General features: G+C 43.2%; 1 protein-coding gene across 7 annotated transcripts in view; it reads right to left on the bottom strand.

Annotated features, from left to right (window-relative positions):
• vps13d (vacuolar protein sorting 13 homolog D) overlaps nt 1–22894 on the bottom strand; it is a 270295-nt gene that overhangs the window by 224131 nt on the left and 23270 nt on the right. For all 7 annotated transcript variants that reach the window (XM_070860204.1, XM_070860201.1, XM_070860202.1 and 4 more), the window contains exons 7-16: nt 22096–22266; nt 20925–21025; nt 16570–16738; nt 15563–15664; nt 14054–14276; nt 8722–8901; nt 7823–7953; nt 6667–6742; nt 5981–6160; nt 3652–3782 (exon numbers count right to left, since the gene is read on the bottom strand). In XM_070860204.1, coding sequence (XP_070716305.1) covers nt 3652–3782; nt 5981–6160; nt 6667–6742; nt 7823–7953; nt 8722–8901; nt 14054–14276; nt 15563–15664; nt 16570–16738; nt 20925–21025; nt 22096–22266 — 1464 coding nt within the window. The remainder of the gene's footprint in view (nt 1–3651; nt 3783–5980; nt 6161–6666; nt 6743–7822; nt 7954–8721; nt 8902–14053; nt 14277–15562; nt 15665–16569; nt 16739–20924; nt 21026–22095; nt 22267–22894) is intronic.

Here is a 22894-nt window from a genome sequence, read left to right as displayed (position 1 = left end):
AGAACTCTGGCCAATCTGCAACTCGCTGCGGAATATCAAAGGGCAGAAAACGCTAGTGGGAGTTGTGTACAGACCACCAAACAGTAGTAGTGAGGTTGGGGATGGCATCAAACAAGAAATTAGGGATGCATGCAATAAAGGAACAGCAGTTATCATGGGCAACTTTAATCTACATTATAGATTGGGCTAACCAAGCTGGTAGCAATGTGGTGAAGGAGGATTTCCTGGAGTGTACTAGGGATGGCTTTCTAGACCAATATGTTGAGGAACCAACTAGAGAGCTGGCCATCCTAGACTGGGTGCTGTGTAATGAGAGAGGACTAATTAGCAATCTTGTTGTGCGAGGCCCCCTGGGGAAGAGTGACCATAATATGGTAGAATTCTTTATTAAGATGGAGAGTGACACAGTTAATTCAGAGATTAGGGTGCTGAACTTAAAGAAAGGTAACTTCGATGGTATGAGATGTGAATTGGCTAAGATAGACTGGCAAATGATACTTAAAGGGATGACAGTGGATAGGCAATGGCAGACATTTATAGATCACATGGATGAACTTCAACAATTGTACATCCCTGTCTGGAGTAAAAATAAAAAAGGGAAGGTGGCTCAACCGTGGCTAACAAGGGAAATTAGGGATAGTGTTAAATCCAAGAGGCATATAAATTGGTGAGAAAAAGCAGCAAACCTGAGGACTGGGAGAAATGTAGACTTCAGCAGAGGAGGACGAAGGGTCTAATTAGGAGGGGGAAATAAAGTATGAGAGGAAGCTTGCAGGGAACATAAAAACTGACTGCAAAAGCTTCTATAGATATGTGAAGAGAAAAAGATTAGTGAAGACCAATCCTTTGCAGTCAGAATCAGGTGAATTTATAATGGGGAAGAAAGAAATGGCAGACCAATTGAACAAATACTTTGGATCTGTCTTCACTAAGGAAGACACAAATAACCTTCCGGAAATACTATGGGTTCGAGGGTCTAGCGAAAAGGAGTAACTGAAGGAAATTCTTATTAGTCAGGAAATTGTGTTAGGGAAATTGATGGGAGTGAAGGCCGATAAATCCCCAGGGCCTGATAGGCTGCATCCCAGAGTACTTAAGGAAGTGGCCCTAGAAATAGTGGATGCTTTGGTGATGATTTTCCAACATTCTATTGACTCTGGATCAGTTCCTATGGACTGGAGGGAAGCTAATGTAACACCACTTTTTTTTTAAAAAAGGAGGGAGCGAGAAAACAGGGAAATATAGACCGGTTAGCCTGACATCGGTGGTGGGGAAAATGTTGGAATCAATTATTAAAGATGAAATAGCAGTGCATTTGGAAAGCAGTGACAGGATCGGTCCAAGTCAATATGGATTTATGAAAGGGAAATCATGCTTGACAAATCTTTTAGAATTTTTTGAGGATGTAACTAGTAGAGTGGACAAGGGAGAACCAGTGGATGTGGTGTATTTAGACTTTCAAAAGGCTTTTGACAAGGTCCGACACAGAGATTAGTGTGCAAAATTAAAGCACATGGTATTGGGTAGTGAACTGGTTGGCAGACAGGAAGCAGAGAGTCAGAATAAACGGGTCATTTTCAGAATGGCAGGCAGTGACCAGTGGGGCGCCACAGGGTTCAGTGCTGGGATCCCAGCTATTTACAATATACATCAATGATTTAGATGAAGGAATTGAATGTAATATCTCCAAGTTTGCAGATGACACTAAGCTGGGTGGCGGTGTGAGCTGTGAGGAGGATGCTAAGAGGCTGCAGGGTGATTTAGACAGGTTAGGTGAGTGGGCAAATGCATGGCAGATGCTGTATAATGTGGATAAATGTGAGGTTATTCACTTTGGTGGCAAAAACAGGAAGATAGAATATTATCTGAATGGTGACAGATTAGAAAACGGTGAGGTGCAACGAGACCTGGGTGTCATGGTACATCAGTCATTGAAGTTTGGAACGCAGGTACAACAGGTGGTGAAGAAGGCAAATGGCATGTTGGCCTTCATAGCTAGAGGATTTGAGTATAGGAGCAGGGAGGTTTTACTGCAGTTGTACAGAGCCTTGGTGAGGCCACACCTGGAATATTGTGTTCAGTTTTGGTCTCCTAATCTGAGGAAGGACATTCTTGATATTGAGGGAGTACAGCGAAGGTTCACCAGATTGATTCCCGGGATGGCAGGACTGACATGAGGAGAGACTGGATCAACTGGGCTTGTATCCACTTGAGTTTAGAAGAATGAGAGGGGATCTTATAGAAACATATAAAATTCTGATGGGATTGGACAGGTTAGCGGCAGAAAGAATGTTCCGTTGCTGGGGAGTTCCAGAACCAGGGGTCACAGTCTAATGATAAGTGGTAAGCCATTTAGGACCGAGATGAGGAGAAACTTCTTCACTCAGAGTGGTTAACCTGTGGAATTCTCTACCGCAGAAAGTTGTTGAGGCCAGTTCGTTAGATATATTCAAAAGGGAGTTATATGTGGCCCTTACAGCCAAAGGGATCAAGGGGTATGGAGAGAAAGCAGGAAAGGGATACTGAGGTTGAATGATCAGCCAGGATCATACTGAATGGCGGTGCAGGCTTGAAGGGCCGAATAGCCTGCTCCTGCACCTAATTTCTATGTTTCTATGTTTCTCACCTGCAAAGGTGCTCATTTTGCATTTCTGAAGTGGTTTGATGACCACTTAATTTTTAACTATTAAAATCATGGCCAAGAATGTTAATCCTGCTCTGAATATAAAGATATATATTCAGCATAACATTGACACTGAACAGCCTGATTAACTGAGAAAACTATCTGATTTTAAAAGATAATTTTATTATCTCAGCTGCTAGGTCCAAAGTATTGACTCTCGTGTAATCAATGCCTGAGTTTTGAAATCAGAAACAAAGACTTGTGCAGGTTGCATTAAAAACTATGGGGCAATAATTCAGTAACATTTGCAAACTGCAGGCAGATGTCATGTGATCGGATGTTGTGTGATCAGACGTCACATGATCAGGCCTCCGGGATTACGTCAAACCAGAGTTGGCAGCCCTAAGTACATTACACAGCATTCCTGTATGTGATAAAAACAATTATAGAGAAACCAAAATGGAAGTCCAAGACACCATCGAGGTTGGAAAGATTCAAAAAGGTGAAGTAAATTGGTGAATAAGTAATACTCAGCTTGGGTTTTAAGTCTGTAGATTGTAGAAGAAAAGGAAAAGAGATAAATGATTCCCCAGTTTTGAGGTCCTTCAAAAGCATTGAGATAGAGGGTGATGATTGGGGTAAATTTTACAATTTAGTGCTCCTGGAGCAGAGCTTTGCACAATAGTGCATATTGGAAAATTAGACATGAGACCATCAAGCCTGATTCACCGATGACACAATTTTTCGTCCATTGATTTCAATGGACAGGCAGTGGCGTAGGTCACGGATTCCAAATATCCACTCCCATTGACGAAGTATGCTGCGTGATGCTCTAAATCGTAAAATTTACCCCTTAATCACGATGAAGCTAATGTGAAGAGTTTGTGAGGCAGTGTATTTGCAATTCAGGTGGAGCAAGAGTGCAAGTAATTACTTAAATGATACACTTCCATTAAGAATTAGTGCAGTAAATTTCTGAAAATTATATGGTGTGGCCCAACTATGCAGAATGGAACTGTCCAACTTACAATGAATTCTCCCACCAGCAGCTGGTCGATGGTTTGTCTGATCTCAGCCTTCGTTTGCATTTTCAGCTTATTGTATTGCCTTCTGGCAGCTTCTGCCACCCGGAGCTCGAGTTCTGATTGGTAGCCAAAGCCTACCAAAGTGAAAGAAAATCAATCCATAACCTAACTTCAAACGGAAAACCTGCAGCTCCAGATCCTACATATTAGACTAAGAACATTTTAAAAAACAGCACTGTGATTTTCTTGGAAATACAAAAGACAAATATCCACATGATAAGCTTTATTCCAAATGGACCTAATTTGGGAATTATCAGAAGACCTTGCCCTCCATAGCTATTTTAAACCATCCATTTGCTGCTTCTGCAGCTCAGGGCCTGGGAGAGTTTTATCTGTATCCTGGCTTCCCCCATTTACCTTATTCGAACCTGCTGCCCTATTCTTAAGCAATGTAAGCACGGGGACCAGGCGCAAGAACATTACTCTCTCAAGACCAAATATAAAAACATACTTAATGAATAGTCTAAAATATAATCTTTTTATACCACATTTTCACCCCCCCCCCCCCCCCCCCCCGAGTGTGGACTCCTCGTTGGGGTATGGTCCTTCAGGTGCTGGAAATCCTACATAACTTCACCCAAGTGGCCGTTGTTTACAAATCACAGCAACTGTTAACAAGCTATAACCATCGCTGGAGAAATACCACCAACGACGTCTCCGCAAGATCCTGCAAATCCCCTGGGAGGACAGATGCACCAATGTTAGCGTCCTCAACCAGGCCAACATCCCCAGCATTGAAGCCCTGACCACACTTGATCAGCTCTGCTGGGCAGGCCACATTATTTGCATGCCAGATACGAGACTCCAAAAGCAAGCGCTCTACTCGGAACTCCTTCACGGCAAACGAGCCAAAGGTGAGCAGAGGAAACATTACAAGGACACCCTCAAAACCTCCCTGATAAAGTGCAACATCCCCACTGACACTTGGGAGTCCCTGGCCAAAGACCGCCCTAAGTGGAGGAAGTACATCCGGGAGGGCGCTGAGCACCTCGAGTCTCATCGCCGAGAGCATGCAGAAATCAAGCACAGGCAGCGGAAAGTACGTGCGGCAAACCAGTCACCCACCCTTTCCCTCTGTCCCACCTGTGACAGGGACTGTGGTTCTCGTATTGGACTGCTCAGCCACCTAAAGACTCATTTTTAGAGTGGAAGCAAGTCTTCCTCAATTCCGAAGGACTGCCTATGATGATGATAACCAAGGATGGTTACAAGAACTACTTGCATTTATATAACATCTTTAATATAGAAAAAATCTTCAGCAGCGCTTCACAGGCGTAAAAAAGCAATGGGCACTGAGCTAAAGGAGGTATTAGGAAAGGCAATAGAAACCTTGGTCGAAGAGATGGGTTTTAAGCAGAGTCTTAAAGGAGGGAATTCCACAGTGTGGGCCCCTAGACAGCTGAAGGCATGGCCAATATTGGGGTGAAGGGAGAAATAAGAGGCCAGGGTTTGAACAGAGAGTATGAGGTTGGATTGTCGAGTTGGAAGAGGTAACAGCAATAGGTCATGAAGGTATTTAAACACATAAATGAGAATTTAAAATGAGGCATTGGAGGACCAGGAGCCGATATAATTCATTGAAAACAAGGTGATGGGTGAGCGGGACTTGGTGCGGGATAGGATACAGTCAGCAGAGATTTGGATGAGCTGAAGTTTACGAAGGGTGGAGTGCGAGAGGCTAACAAGGAGAGCATTGGAATAGTTGAGTCTGGAGGTGACAATGGTATTAATGAGGGCTTCAGCAGCAGATGGGCTGAGGCAAGGGCAGAAGCAGGAGTGTTAGAGGTGGAAATAGGTGGTCTTTGCAACAGAGAGAATATGGGGTTGGAAACTCAGCTCAGGGGCGAATAGGAAGCTAAGATTGCCTGAAAGAGGGAGAGAGGAGAGGGGTGGAATTGGTGGTAAGGGTACAAAGTTTGTGTCTGGGGCCAAAGATAATTTGGCTTTGATCTTACCAGATTTAGTTGAAAGAAATTGTGGCTCAACCAAAACTAGATGTCGGACAAGCAGTCTGACAACAAAGAGGCAGTGGAGGGTCAGGAGAGATGGTGGTGGAGGGGGGAGAGTTGGGTGTTGTTAGCATCCACATGTCTTAAGCCTGGTGCTATCCATGCCTAGGAGTGGGAAGTAGCTCAGAGATGCTGCAGCCAATTGCAGCTCTCAATTACAAGTGCAAGTGGTGACTCTGTTGGAAAATGTGAAAGATATTATAAAAATAATCCTTTATCTGCCCATTGGGAATTACTTTTGAATTTATTTCTTTTCCCCTGACCTGAGGTATGCACTTTGCCCTTGTAGAAGAAATCTGCAACTTTCTTGATAACTAGGGGGTTGTAGATGATGTTGAGGGGTCGAGTGCTGACTTCCAATCTCCTCTCGTAGTTACTCCGAACCGGATTTTTCTCATAAATCATTTCAAACACAGGTGGCATCTTACATGGAGAACCAAAAGCTGTAAAGTATAACAAGCACAATTAGACCATTCCCCCCAAAAAGTCCATGCCTTGGGCTATATGATGTTCACAACTTTTCTTATCATGGAAAGTGGCTATAAAGGAACATACTCTATTGAACCACAAGGTACAACATTCTGGATATTGAAGACACTCAACATCCCCAATGGTTCCTTTGCCTGCATGCGGTCAGACATTCGCAGTACTCCATCCTTGAAAATAACTGTACACAGTTAAAAAATAAAACAGAACAAATACTTTCTTTTTGTTTTAACTGACTTTACTCCCAGGTCAGAGTCCTCCTGTATTTATTTCCCTCTTGGATTTTCTCTCCTTCCCCCTCCTTCGGGGAGATGATGACTCAGGATGGGAGACAGATTCATAGAAGCATTCCTGGACTAGGCTCAAATGGCCATTCCTTGAAGCTAGTTCTTGAATGTAAATGGCCTTCACCTACATTTCTCAGTAATAAAAGGAAAATAAATACTCCGGCATAGTGCCTCACCTGGATGCAAACTGGTTGCCTCAGTCAATGTGGAGCGTATACCCAATGTTTGTAATAAGCTTGCAGCATCTTTTTCCTATTAAAATAGAAGGGAGTCACACACTGGTTAGATTTTCACACAGTCCGGTTCTCTCAGCTTCAAATCTAGGATTACCATCACACAGAACAACAGGATTTAATCCAAATCAAATTAATTATGTTTTGTAGGCACACATTACTTCCCCTCTTCCAGAAAATGCACACTAACATTGGACATACTGAGGCAGAATCCCACAAATTGTCGTTAAATACAGCTCAAATTAAATAGCAAATTTTCAACTGCGTCAAAACAGCTGACCCGAGTCTGGTTATTCTATAACATCTTCTGACCCAGTTCCAGTTCCCTGAATTCAACCCAACATCTCCATACCCAATATATGCAGCTATGACCCATGCAAGAATGTTGGAATTTCTTTGGAAATACAATCAGATTAATGTGGATGACCAAAATAAGAATGGTTTCTGGGACATCTGTATACAGAATGGTTTTGTACTAACATTTTTATTTTTAACAGCTAACATTTTAAAAATTCAGCATGAGCCAATCAGTAGACCAGCTAAACAACAGTACCTTGCATGTATATAGTGACTTTAACATAACTAAACATTCCAAGGCGCTTCGCAAAATGGGGCTCTGACACCAGTAGGAGTAGGGAGGAAAATTACAAGAACTCGTCAAAGACGCAGTTACAAATTTCGGTTTAAAGAGGCTTTTGAAGATGAGCAGCGATGCGGCAATGGAGAAGGATTTAAGATTAGAATTCCAGACTGTGGGGTCAAGATAGCCAAAGACTGATGTCAGATGGGAGGGAGGAGAAACTTCATATTGATCAATGATACCAAGTTAGTCACATATAACGGCACTACTTAGCTATACACCACTTGTTGGAAATTCCACCTGCTCTCATTTGGGATTTGTGGTGCATGAGTTATCAATTAAGTAATGGACTACATGATGTTTCACAAATCTTCCTTCCCACCTGCACAAATATTACATTTTACCTTGTTAACTTTATCATGTATTTGATCAAAATATAATTGTGATCAAAAGTTAAGACATTTCGCTTTAAAGCCAGCATTACAGACGTGAACATAGCCAACATGTGTTGACACCTACCGGTTTGGGTGAGACTAGGACGGGGAATAAGGATCCTTGTGTTGCCAAGTCTCGCAGAAACAGGCCTCCGAGCTGCACTGAGAACAGGGAAGATTCAGTGCGAGGGGAGGACTCCACACCGATTTTCACTCCTGAAAAAGGTACAATTAAACACTGTTTTCTTCCCCCTCCAAATACTAGAATGTTTTACAGTAACATATTTCTGCACTCAGAACCTCAAGCAGTTCCTACAACACAAACTAGAAGTGATGGTTATCTAATGTCCCAAAGTATGATCTATCCACCTTTTCTTCCAGTTTTCTATTCTGAGCTAATGAAATTTGCTTTTCTTTTTAAAGTTTACTACACTGAAAAATGTTAAAGACAGGAGAAACAGGTTTTAAAAAGGGACGGTTCAGGAGACTGGAGCACCAACACAATGAGCAGTGAAGTCGAAAGATGCAGGTCAGACCTCTCAATTTTAGGCATGTCACTATGGAGACACACCCAAGCAGGAGCCAGGCACCAGGAGACTTTACCTTCAGCTTCTTTCTTATACATCCCAGTTCAGACTGCCCTTCGGGTGATTGCTCTGTAGCACACAGTCACAACTGGTTAGATTATTAGTCACAGAATGACAAGTAATGCAAATCCTGGAATAGAGATGAGTGGCCTTCATTCCAAGATTAGTGAAATTTATGCAGTTTGGCATACTTTAACAACAGTAACACTGAGCAATGCTGTAATTGCTTTCCCTTTTCACTACATCTACAGGCTTTAAAAACCAAGCTCTGCATCACATAAGCACCTTATCCTGTCTTCTCTCCTACTCTTTGCAATATTAGTGGTGCCCTGCATGATGGGACTTGACCCTTCACCTTGGATTCACCATAAATAAATGAAGCATCTTCGCAAATTACCTGAAAACTCCAGTTCCACAAAGGCCGTCTCTGTCCCACCAAGACCCAACTCCTTCTCATGTCTGAGTAAGCGGACAGTCCCAGTTTGTAGCAGGAAGTTCAGTTTAACAAACACATGGTCCCTCTTTGTGAACGTGTTCATACTCGATGTGTCAGTCATAGTGTCAAAGATTTCATCAGCTTCGAACAAACAGAATGAAGCAAAAAAAAAGTTGCCCACTGAATTTTTAGGAGAAACTATACAGCACCGTGCATAGCTAATTATCTCACTGTACATTACTTGCTTACAATATCTCAACATCAGATGATCAATCACATTAAAAGGGTTTATACTTTACAATTTATGAATCTCAACTGCCCATGATGAGTGCTATGAGAAACCCAGTCACCCTAAAGCATCATGAAAGATTACATTTACATTGTGTGCAGTGAACCGAAAGTGAATTGGTCACAGGTTTGACAGATATGGAGGTTGCGATTATACTGCAGTAAGGGATCTGTAGCTCGGGTTTTGTTTTTGAATTACCTGTGCAATGTGGCGTCAAAAACACACCAGCTTTCTGTTGCAACAAAAGGCAGAAAGTTGGTATGCAAGGGACTTTTCCAGATTTACTAATCGAACATGCAAGGATATTATGTGCTACTTTTCAAGTGATGTGATTAATTATAAATACCGTCATATGAAGAAACATATTAATACTTCAGAAAGTTCAAGATGCAACAGAATATTTTTCTTCAAATGCTCTGACAAGGGCGAAGTCATAACAAGTTGCCTCACCTCCAGTGCAATGTAAGCGATTATTCATCACACCATCCAATTTATGCAAAGGCAGCATGCATTCAAATAACTTGCTAATTCAGTCACTTAAGTTTTTGAGACTAGCACCAGAATCATTACATTAATAAAGACCCAAAATTAGGTAATACAAAATAAAATTGAAGAACAGCGGTTGTCACTATGTACATTGGGATACCCAGTGGCGATGAACAGAGTATTTCAATCGCGAACCAAGTTTCAGGATAGATAGATGGTCCCCAATAGGTCAGCTGGTAAAGGCAGTGAGAAGCTGAGCTGCATAGACAGGAAACGTCTCAAATTCAATCTGCAGTCTGAACTCAGTTAGCTGATCTCACCTGGGATGGCAATAAGGATGCTACAGTCAGCCTCAGCAAACTGGGTTCAGGAGAAGAAAGACTCTTACTTCTGATCATTATCCTTGACCGGTTGTGGAAACTGTACCTGTGCAGATGCCAGATGAGGACAATGGGCCCAAGTTTCCACATGATTTGCGCCTGATTTTTAGGAGCAACTGGTGGAGAACGGACTATCTTAGAAATCGCAATTCTCCACATTTTTTTTTCTGCAGTTCTAGGCAGGTAGAACAGTTCCACTTTGGAACAGAAGTTTTTCTTCAAAAGGGGGCGTGTCCGGCCACTGACGCCTGATTTCAAAGTTTCCACAGTGAAAACGTACTCCAAACTAACTTAGAATGGAGCAAGTGAAGATTTTTGTAGAACTGAAAAAACCTGTTCTACACATTAAAAAATCAGGCGCAGGTTACAAATTAGGCGTCTAGAACGAGGTGGGGGGGGGGGGGGGGGAAGGGAAGTCATTAAATTCTATAATAAATCCTTATTTATACTTATACAAATAAATCCAACCTGAATAAACATTTATAAGCAAAGAAAAGATTAAATAAACCATCTTCCTACCTGTGTGAAAGTGCTTCAGGCAGGCCTTTCGGGACCGAAGGCTGAACGGGCCGGCCCGAGACTTCGGGGAGGGCCCGTCCCCAGCACCAGATTTACAGGTAGGTGGCGTTGGGTCGGGTCGGGGAGGTTCGGTTCGGGTTGAGGGGAGGGAGGGAGGGAGGGAGAGAGAGAGGGGGGGGAGGGAGAGAGAGGGAGGGAGGGAGAGAGAGAGAGGGAGGGGGGAGGGAGGGAGAGAGGGGGGGGGGAGGGAGGGAGAGGGGGGGAGGGAGGGAGGGAGGGAGAGAGAGAGAGGGAGGGAGGGGGAGGTCAGGTCGGATCCAGTCCGGGGGGGGGGGGGGGGCGGAGCGGGAGTCGGGTCGGGTCGGGGGGCAGGAGTCGGGTTGGGTCCGGGAGGGGGCGGGAGCGGGAGTCGGGTCCGGGGGGGGGCGGCGCATGAGCGGGAATCAGGTCGGGTCCGGAGGCGGGGGGCGGGAGCGGGAGTCGGGTCGGGGGGGAGGGCAGGAGCTGGCCGTGGGAGGAGGAGCTGGCCGTGGGAGGAGCCTTATTCACGCAGCCCCAGTGAGGCCATTCAGCCAGGGCTAGGGGCTGCGTGCTTCAGGCCCCTCCCACACAGTTTCGGGCGCCTGGAGCTACTGCACTTGCGTGTCCACTGTAGCGCGCATGTGCAGAGGTCCCGGCACTGTTTTCAGCGCAGGGACCTGGCTCCGCCCCCCCCACAGCTCCTGCTGCGCTGCGCCGAAGGCCAGAAGACCTACAGGGAGGTGGAGAATACGGAGGATTTTTTTTAGGCACACTTTGTGGCACGAAAAACGGGCGTCCAGGTCGGGACTGCGCCGTTCTAGGCGAGTGTGGAAACTTGGGCCCAATGATTGGGCTCAGATATAATGGTCATGGTCATGTAGGTTCGCAAATGAAAAATGGCTACTTGGGAAAGATACCAAATAGCATCTGTCATCTGTGGAAGTGTAGCTCAGCAGAGGAGGGAAGGGAGAAGATTGATTGAAAAAGGAAAGGATTAAAACCAAAATATCACCTCTCTTTATAACAGACTGAGTAATTACAGGTCAGTCAGCCTAACCTCAGTGATGGGAAAATTATTCTCCTGGGCACCAGGATAAATCTTCATTTGGAAAGACATGGATTAATTAAGTAGTCAGCATGGATTTGTTAAAGGTCGTGTCTGACTAACTTGATTGAATTTTGAGAGGAGGTAACCAGGAGGGTCGATGAGGACAGTGCGTATGATGTAGTGTATATGGATTTTAGCAAAGCTTTTGATAAGATCCCACATGGCAGACTGGTCACGAAAGTAAAAGCGCATGGGATCCAGGGCAAAGTGGCAAGTTGGATCCAAAATTGGCTCAGAGGCAGGAAGCAAAGGGTAATGGTTGACGGATGTTTTTGTGACTGGATAGCTACATCCATTGGGGTTCCGCAGGGCTCAGTGCAGGGTCCCTTGCTTTTTGTGGTATATATCAATGATTTGGACTTGAATGTTGGGGGTATGATTAAGAAGTTTGCAGATGACACTAAAATAGGCTGTGTGATTGATAATGAAGAAGAAAGCTGCAGATTGCAGGAAGATATCAATGTACTGGTCAGGTGGGCAGAACAGTGGCAAATGGAATTCAATCCGGATAAGTGTGAGGTAATGCATTTGAGGAGGTCTAACAAGGCAAGGGAATACACATTAAATGGTACGACAATGAAAAGTGTAGAGGAACAAAGGGACCTTGGAGTGCAGGTCTATAGATCTCTAAAGGTAGCAGGCCAGATAGATAAAGTGGTTAAGGCGGCATATGGAATACTTGCCTTTATTAGTCGAGGCATGGAATACAAGAGCAAGGAGGTTATACTTGAACCATATAAAACTCTGGTTAGGCTGCAGCTGGAGTACTGTATGCAGTTCTGGTCACCACATTACAGGTACAGGAAAGATGTGATTGCACTGGAAAGGGTGCAGCGGAGATTTACAAGAATGTTGCCTGGACTGGAGAATTTTGGCTATGAGGAAAGATTGGAGATGTTGGGTCTGTTTTTTTGGAACAGAGGAGGCTGAGGGGATATCTGATTGAGGTGTTTAAAATTATGAGGGGCCTGGATAGAGTGGATAGGAAGGATCGGTTTCCCATAGCAGAGGGGTCAACAACCAGGGGATATAGATTTAAAGTAATTGCGGGGAGATTTAGAGAAGATATGAGGGGAAATTTTTTCACCTAGAGGATATTAGGGGTTTGGAATTCACTGCCTGAAAGGGTGGTAGAGGCAGAAACCCTCACCACATTTAAAAAATACTTGGATGTGCACTTAAAGTGCCGTAATCCACAGGGCTACGGCCCAAGAGCTGGAAAGTGGGATTAGGCTGGATAGCTCTTGGTCGGCTGGCGCAGACACGATGGGCCAAAATGGCCTCCTTCCATGCTGTAAATTTCTATGATTCTATGAATAGATCATACACCTTGATCTTAAGGGAATCACCACTTGAGGCGGAGTACTCTCGGAATGTTACAGAAATCTAAACAAACCATAGTGAGAGATCTGTGCATAGTGTCAGCTATGGCTCAGTGGATATCACATGCTACTGAGTCAGAAGGTTGTGGGATCAAGTCCCACTCCAGGGACTTGAGCGCATAAATCTAGGCTGACACTACAGTGCAGTGTTGAGGGAGTGCTGCACTGCCGGAGGTGCCGTCTTTCAGATGAGATGTTAAACCGAGGCCCCGTCTGCCCTCTCAGGTGGATGTAAAGGATCCCATGGCACTATTTCGAAGAAGAGCAGGGGAGTTATCCCCAGTTTTCTGACCAATATTTATCCTTCAATCAACGTAACAAAAACAGATTATCTGGTCATTATCACATTGCTGTTTGTGGGAGTTTGCTGTGCGCAAGTTGGCTGCCACGTTTCCATTACAACAGTGACTACACTCCAAAAGTACTTCATTGGCTATAAAGCGCTTTGAGATGTCTGGTGGTCGTGAAAGGCGCTATATAAATGCAAGTCTTTCTTTTCAATGACTGGTGAAATTATTAGCAGCCTTTGAGGTCAGTTCTGTAATCCTCATTCATTCAGCTGCTGGGATTTCTGAGTTCCTGTATCTACTGGATATTAGGAAGCACAGCAACATTACAAAAGTTAGTGTTAAAAGAATGAAGGCAATAAACTAGGAGACAGATATAAATATCTTGGATCATAGGTGTTGGCTCGTGACTGAAAATCACGCAACTGCTTTACCGCTCATCTGGTTTAGTAATGAGGAAATCAGGAGTCAGCCGCTGACAAGAGGATCCTGGAGACTTGTCAGGTATAACATTAGTGAAATTCACTGACTAGATTAATTGACTAGATCTAATCTTATTTACAATTTCTCAATTACTATCAGCAGAGTGCTATTTTAATGGTGAAAATGACTATGCATCAAGATATAGTTGCAATTGTCTGGGAAGACACACTAGTTAGATTTTTAAATGCAACGTTAATTTGCTGTTCTTGTGCTTTCCTAAAATAAAATTTCACAACTGCCAAAAATACAAAGTTCCAACAGGTCAACTCAAACTGCACCTTCAGCCACCCAGATGGCCATTTTAAAAGGAGCTAGCACAAACATGAATCTCATCATACCTAGCACCTCTTCTGCATTCCACCGCTGCTGCTGCTCTTCAGCCATGAGGCCCTCTACTGTTACACCCTCTTCCAGCCGCTGAGGATTCTGGGAGTAGCCATACCAGCCGCCCCATCCAGGGAACCAAGACTGCAGATATTGGATCACACCACTGCGGTTTCCACGCATACACTCAGAGTTTGATGAAGAGCCCAGAGGTTCCGATGGCGGCTCACGCAGGCTCTACCATAATGATCAAAAAGAAAATGCCAGTTTAAACCTCTAGTAATTTCCAACAAGACTTCCTGTACGAGCTCAAGGCAGCCCTAAAATGCTGTACAGTTGCATAATTGGTATGAAAGACAACTTTAATATTTTTGTTTTACATACAATTACAAGCAGTGACCCACTCACCAGCCACTCTAAGGAATGCTCCAACACATTGCACCATGGTATGATGGACTGCACTACAACTCTCCATATGCTGTGCTCTTGATTTCAAATCTGTCATTCTCAGTAGCTGTTGCCTATAGGACTGATACCTCTCTCAAAATTGTATTTTCTAGTTTTAATAGCTTTTTCACCTGCTGTATGCATTCTTTTTCTTTCTCTCCCTGGACAGTAAGAGAGAAAGGCCCTGAATTTCAACACCCCATGATCACCGTGAGTGGAAGATCAGAGCAACACAGAGTTGGCATCTCAAACACCATTCTCTAGCTAAGACAGTGGTCAGGCAGCCTGCTCCCAAATCTCAGCCAATGCTGCTGTAACCAGTTGCTAGATGTAGAAGAGGGACCTGGGCTGATAATCTTATTTTGCCCCTCTATTCTCAACCTCTAGGCAGGTGCTCCTCTCACCATTTGCTGGAACTTAGCGGCAGCACTGGGCTACCCATTTCAGCTAGATATATTTATTTTGGCCAGCCATGTGGAAATCCATCACCAAGTTTAACAGTCTGCAAAACAAGATACTGAGAAATCTAACTTTATTGAATGTGGTTGCCCAATGCAGACTGCACAGTGCTACCCATAGGAACAAAACCACTTATCTATGTCCAGAGAGCTTAGGCACATATTAACAAAGCCTAGGCTCAGGGACCTCTGAAGGTGAGCAGGAGTACTAATGGAGTATAACCAGGTAAAACTCCACAGCTTACCACCATAAGTAGACTTCCAGCTGCTTTGCCAACTGGGGCATTGGCTTGCAGGATTATCTCGAGCCAAGTGGGAGGAATCCCAGTACAGTGACAGGTCTACCCCTCGAGGATCCATTTGTGAGGCAGGCTGGCTAGTCAATTATCAACAGTGCTCTGGAATGCTGGGAACCTGTGTAGCTCAGGTATTGGATTTTTGAGTCTATCACTCAAGGACGTGATCCTGATTTTCATTACCACTGTGTCATCTTGGAACCACCTCCAACCCAGATGCCAGGGATGGATGGAGTTACTTCTTTTTAAAAAGTATTTTTTATTGATTTAACCCAAAAACCCTGATTATGTGTAAAGGAGAATCTTTACTCCCAAATCTGACCTCTGCGAGCGTATCTTGCTTCTTGAAGCGTTCATATACAATCTCTCGTAGGATTCTCAACTCCTCAAAGGTCTGTTCATCCTCAATCCGCTCAAACTCCTCCTGTAAGACAAAACAGCACAATACCAAACTGCATCAGTCAGAGGGAGATGTGAAGAATAGGGTCAGAAATATGATTTCTCTAAGGCTTCCCTTTGAGACTGAATACAAAATAAAAAGTTTCTTCAACTTAATAAACTCATGAATGGCAAAGTAGAAAATCCTAACAATTCAACTTACAGCTTTTACAAAACAAAGATCCTTCCAAAGCCCACCAAAAGGGTTCCTCACCAGGAATGCCATGTGCAACAACCAGGGCACCTCCAGTATTCCATCGGCAGCACGCAACAGAAACACCTCTCCAGCACTGCACTGCTCACGACAAGCAGACTGATTTCCTGCATCTCTTTGCACACACCAAACTGATCCCTTAGTAACCAGTCCACAAGCGCCAACTAGGTCTTCCCAATATTCATTCCGAATGTGCTGACCATGTCCCCAAGTATCCCTTTGTTACTGAATACAAAATAAAAAGTTTCTTCTACTTGATAAACTCATGAATGGCAAAGTAGAAAATCCTAACAATTCAATTTACAGCTTTTACAAAACAAAGATCCCTCTAAAGCCCACCAAAAGCGATCTTCACCAGCAATGCCATGTGCAACAACCAGGACACCTCCAGCTTCCTTTCAGCTTTTGATGGTATTTATATACTAAACAAACCCCCATTCCCATTGGAAGCACTAACTAGACCCCTTCCCCACCCCTAGAGTAAGCCCTCTGCATGTACTTACAAGCCCCAACCCCTCTAAGCATCACCTCTGCACAAACCAATAGGACCCCCAAGCATCCCCTCTGCATGCACCCATACACCTCCGCACATTAACTGCTGTCCCTGAATTCCTAAAATGTTGAAGAGTTGTTAAACTAGTGAATGGTTGAATGATTCCCAGCCAAGATCATATCACCTCTTCTTCAAAATAATTTGGGTTTCCTTTTAGCTTTTGATGGTATTTCTCTGTATAGAATACAGCATCTTTTGCACGTTGCAACACAAATGTCCAGTTTAATCGCCTCCTCTGCTCACGGATCTCAGCGAGATTGGCATTCAGGGCAAAATTCCACCACTCACGGGAACTATTTATAAAGAAAGAAAAAAATGTATGTATAAAATTTTCCAACATCAACAGGATCCTTCGCCAAGAAATCCCACAGAATGTATACACAGAAATAAATGGCTGATCTCCCGTGACACTGCACACACAGTGCAACTTTGACTTTGGGCAGTAGGGTAAAACGGGCATTGTCGGATCTTCAATGGAAATGACAATCGAGGAAGATGTATTATGGGTGGTTGATCTGATACCGCCCGCTTTGCACTATCCCTCAAAGACAAAATTACACCCCTGGGAGTCAAGACTAAGTGTAGTCTTCAGGGTTAGAAGATGGGGGGGGGAAATGTGCCAGGACGTGCAGACATAATTCAGTCCCCATATGAAAAGCCATACATTCAGTTGTTAGTTTTATATTTTAAATTACTATGACAACATTTATAATAGAAACTGTCCAAACAAATGTATGATGCTGTAATTACACCCTCCCACCAGTGGTAATTATGGCAGAGGAAATTTCCATTATAAATGTGGATATAGGAATTTATAATGAAAAGAAGTACATGCAGACTCAAGATAGAATAGATTGAATTATAAAGGTTGGATCCTTCAGGGAGATGAAATAGCCTATTAGGATTCAAGTGGCCATTCTGAGTAACAAAGGGCAATGAGATCCGAAATACTACAGCTATGTGGTCTGTTTAGAGATCAACTGGAAGCCAGTCTGCAAATATTTCAGGCACAGCTAGTGCGCTTCATATCCTACATCACTCCAGTCTATCCTGCCTGAAATGGCTGCCAAAATGGGATTCAAATAACAAAACTGGAACGCAGAAGAAACTCCACCAGTGACTACTTACCACTTGCAATCCTCCAATTACTGATCTCTAATTTTCTTTCTTCTCCCAAAGGCGCAAAAATCACACTGGGGTACGGTCCCATGGGCACCATTAGCTGTCCAGTATGGGCACTTTTTATGTGTGCGTCTAGATTATGGGTGTCAGCAGATTATTTGACTGTGGGGGCATCAAAGCCAAGCCCAATCCTGGTGTCGTCTGACATGCACACTGAAGGAATCAATGGATACCAGTCAGGAACATAAATCCTGGGCGATTTACCCCCACTGCAAGCCCAAGACAACTAAGGCTGATTGTAAACACTTCTACTGCTGCCAAAGCTGAGATCAGTTAACTCAGCATAGACTGGGTATTGAACCATGTACCTTCCTTATCTATATGGCTCAATACTGCAGCAGTGTGTCTTTTATTCACTGAGGTATAGGGTCTTTAGATATAATTATCTTTGCAATTCTTAGTGTTAAGGTGAGGAATCCTATTGGTCCAGATTTTGTGGTCAATGGCGAACGAACGGCGCCAGCCATTCAGTACACTTACCCACAGACTTTTTATTAACTTTTGCACTGCTACTTGCTGTAATTAGAAAGCCATTTTGGCACAATCTGCAGGGGATTTGGGACGTGTGTGAATAGAGCAAGCAAAGGTGTATCTCCTTGAACAATCAGACTGAAGAATCCTTACTGGTGCAGTGTCTGAACCAGGAAGTGTAAGTTAGAATAGTTAATTCAATGCCAATCATATAAGAAAGCGAAATAAGGAATGGGAAAGAAAGATGGGATTAAGAGAGATACATACAAGAACCTGTTTATACAAGAGCCTGCTCCGGCATTCAATATCATGGCTGATCTTCTACCTCAACTCCACTTTCCTGCACTATCCCCATATCCCTTGATTCCCTTAATATCCAAAAATAGGATAAATGAGATTAAAAGAGACAAAAATAATTTTTTTTTAAAGTTATTTCATTTAAAAAAAATCTCCAACAATGATTGAAATCTAAAGGAATGAGACTCCACACTTGTAAAAGTTAATTTTCAGTGCCAAAGTTGTTAGTCAGTAATTAAAACGCATCATGCTGCTAAAAATGTACCTACACTGGAATGGACAAGCCCCAACTTTTTCTGGCAGGTTGAGTGGATATCAATTTCGTAAATACAGCAACTTCACATCATTTCATGTGTTTCAATGGTGAGTATTCTGAGAGGATACTGTTACAACGAAGTTTCTGGAGGAACAGGGCAACTCGGACAGCAACTTGCTGATTTGCGCATGCGTAGTTGCCGAAAGTTGCAGTCAGATTTACACTTCAGTAACAGTGAATGTTGATAGCTTCACCGCAAAATCCAGGCCATTTTCAAAAATCACATTTGTATAACAATCAAAGGACTGAAAGTGGGGCAGTATACATGCTCACAGTGGGGTATTATACTGGTTTCCGACATCATTACTGCAAGTTTATTGAGAAAAAAAATGAATCCCAGCTTATAGGAACAGATGGCCGAGCGCATATTATAACAAGGCACTCATACAATGCTATAAACTACAAGAGCAAAGGCTCAACTACCTACTGACGTCACACAGACCCCAACAGTAAATTGAAGCCTGAAAACTTCCAGCCATTATAAATGCAAGCGCATTTAACAGTGTTGCTTGCAGGCTGAGCAATTGCTGGCCGAGAATGAGCGAGAGTGGGTTTGAGGTAGGGTGGGTGGGGGGCTGGGGAGTGGGGGGAACAATGGCTGGCAGGCAAAGGCTGAGAGCCGTCATGTTAAAGGCCAGAAGAACAAGCAGTGGGGAGGGTGCTGGTTTAAGGCCAGGGGAGCAAGAAGTGATGCTGATGGTCAGGACATTTCGAATGGGTTGGTAGGTGCTGCAGAGGTAACTTATGATTTACATCTTTGTTCATGGTTGGAAGGTAGCTGTGCCGTTAAAATTAAGACCCATTTTACCCTAGACAATTTGTGAATGGTTGCTTTCACAGCAGAAAAACTGACCCAAAGAGAAAGGAAAGCTATTTTTCCTCTTGATATCTGTATGATCAGTTCAATGTTGACCTATGTCGTAGTTTTCTGCTATTTTTTTTCTTTCATAGTTAAGTTATGGGAACATAGGGACAGGAGTAGCACATTGAGCCCCTCAAGCCTGTTCCACCATTCAGTAAGATCACGGCTGATCACAGTCTAAGGATAAGGGGTAAGTCATTTAGGACCGAGATGAGGAGAAACTTCTTCACTCAGAGAATTGTGAATCTGTGGAACTCTCTACCACAAAGTTGTTGAGGCCAGTTCGTTAGAGATATTCAAACGGGAGTTAGATGTGGCCCTTACAGTTAAATGGATCAAGGGGTATGGAGAGAAAGCAGGAATGGGGTATGAAGTTGCATGATCAGCCATGATCATATTGAATGGTGGTTCAGGCTCGAAGGGCCGAATGGCCTACGCCTGCATCTTTTTCCATGTTTCTATGTTCACTAACTCCATATACCTGCCTTTGCCCCATATCCTTACAGTTTTACCGTCAAGAACAATTGAAGGTAAATACAAGCTGCCATTAATATGACAGTTAATGAGCTCTGTTGAAAAGGGGGTGTTTCTCAATCTTGATACCTAAACAGACTTATAACAAAATCATGCTCCTCTAGACCCATTTTTAGTTCTTTACTTGTCCTATTATCACCCCATTTTGTCTTGCACCATCCTCCCTTTTGTCATTTAATCTCTCCTGCCTTCCATCCTATCGCAGATCCCTTTTGTTTCCTCCCCACCCTTCCCCTGCCTCTGTACTTGCTTAAAGCCAGTTACATCTCTAACATTTTGCCAATTCTGAAAATGGTCACCGACCTGAAAGTTTAACTGTTTCTCTCTCCACAGATGCTGCCTGACCTGCTGAGTGTTTCCAGCATTTTCTGGTTTTAGTTCAGATTTCCAGCATTCGCAGTGGTTTGCTTTTGTTATAACATAGTCAGTTCACAGGAAGAGAAGGTTTGCCTGATGAGTGATACTCTGTGTATCTTGCAATTTTCATATACGGTTTTCTCATAAGTAGATTGTAAATTAACACACAGTCTAACAGTACAAGTAGCAACTGTTTAACTAGCAAGCAGTGTTGTCATTCATTGAAGAGCCCATGGTTTGTTTTTTCATACATTTTCATGGAACGAGGAGGTAGAATCCAACTAGCCTTGCTCATGCTTCCAATCAGCTATGCACAGATCACTACTGATGGCATTCTAGGTGTAGCTATCAACATATTCTCTCCCCGGATGAACAAGATCACACAAGTAGGAGGAGTGAAATAAGTCAATGTACATACTTACAATAGTCAAAAAAAATATTAAACTGAAGGGAGATTTACTTTGATATAACTGCAACTTTTGGTCTCCATTTTCTTAGTTGGATTTGCCGTTCTTTCCTTTCCATTTCTTTCAGGAATGTCATCAATTGCTGGTACTGTACCTGAGCACATAGAAATAGAGGTTCACTAAAATAACCAACCAACTAAAAGTCTATATCTGAAGAGGCAAACAGTGTGTTTGTAAAGACAGAAAAAGGAGCAGCATACAAAATCCACATTCCTCAATTTTTTTTTTAAACTGTCTTATTGCACTGGATATGAAATATAGATTATCAACATTATCAGGGTTTAGAATTAACAGAAACTTGAGTGTTAACTGCTCTCAGCACAGACTTGAGTGTAGTCTCAACCAAGAATTATGTCGCAGGCTTAATGGGCAGGCAAGCTTTCATTCCGTCAATTCGCTACATTTGCAAACCATCTAGTCTCCTGCAAAAAAAATTAGTTACCCAACAAAAAAAAGATAGCTCTGCATTTCAGCTCTGCTCTGTCAACCCAGAATGAATTCCCCTCAGGCTGAATGGGCAGGCAAACTTTCATGCTCTCATTTATGGGGGAGGAAATGTTATGTCAGATGTTTTTTAGTCTTTATTTAACAGTGCTAATGCTACTTTGCTCTGAAATTTTGTTACTTGGTCCTCCCAAGTTGGAAATATTCCACCCAATGTGCATTCTCCTCGCTGCATCCTCACTGAAATCAAGACACATCACACCATTTCCTATTCATTCTTTTCCAGTACTTCCAATCTGTGGAACTCTGTCTCCCACAGCTCCACCCCACCCCACCCCGCCTTCCCCTTTAATCGATTGCTTTGAAAAAACAAAGTTTGGCATCACCTAATCGTTACTCCTTGATTTACCTTGTCTTCTTTCCTACTCGTTTCAACTTTGGTCCTTCACCCAGCACTTAACAAAAAGATTTTGACTGAGTTGCTATTTTAAGGACTGTGTGTCAGTAGTGTTCCTGTTGGTTAGTAATGGAGCTGTAACACTGTGGCCTAGACCAAGCTCTAAGGATCAGACGGTCCCCGTCTTTCCAGCTGAGACTAGAAGCAGCAATGTAAAGCGCACAAGGTGGGCAAAGAAGGTAAACAGATTGGTCAAAATATTCACGGCCAGAATTTAGCAAATGTTCCAGATGAGCCCTTATTCTCTGAAGCTTGCGACGTACCTGCGATAGTTTTAATGGAAATGTCTTCAGCTTGACGTCGCACTCAATGCGTGGAGTGCTCCGGGAGCGCAAGGGTTCTTTGGCCCCATTCCTCTTTAACAGTGCGGAGGCACAGACAGGTTCAAGTATGTAATTGTGGCATCTGTTTTCCAGGCAACGATTCATTGCTTCCTGGAAAGTCAAAAGTGATTTGTGCAGTGTTAGTGTATTTATTACTTTATTCCTATATAAATAATCGCTCAGCTTAGTCACAGGAATTCTTTTTAAAGTTATGCTCACATTTTATACTTTTACTTAATGTGGAAGGAAAGTCTCGGTGAATCATTTTTATTCAAAGTACTCATCCCATTTTACAGAAGAAAATATTAGCCATAGTTGAATTTTTATTATGTTTCCCCCCGCCAATTTTCTTACCAGAATGGAAACCCTTGGCAGTTACCAAGTCGGCTAACGAGGGGTACATCAAACAAGGACCACCCCTGTGCAGATCATTTGTGAGGGGACAGGGATATTACAAATGGGCCTGAACGCCATTAGATCCCAGGAAACTCTATTACCAGCTAGAAAATCTATGTTTGGAATAGATCTCATTCTGCTTTCGAGTGACAAACCTTACTATTTGCCGTGGAGTACACTGGAACACATGGGGCGCTTCCATCGGTGACATCACCCCAATGGCCTAACAGCGAGACCTGACTCAAGGGACTCTACCCAGGCAAGAACATTTCTGTTTTTAAGACAAACTTCAAACATAAATCAATTACCATTAATATCTTCTTCCATAAAATAAGAGGAGTGT

Source organism: Pristiophorus japonicus, chromosome 18 (assembly GCF_044704955.1).
Source record: "Pristiophorus japonicus isolate sPriJap1 chromosome 18, sPriJap1.hap1, whole genome shotgun sequence".
Classification (NCBI taxonomy): domain Eukaryota; kingdom Metazoa; phylum Chordata; class Chondrichthyes; family Pristiophoridae; genus Pristiophorus; species Pristiophorus japonicus.
The sequence above is the reverse complement of the archived record's forward strand: the minus strand, read 5'-3'. Positions and strand labels throughout refer to the sequence as shown.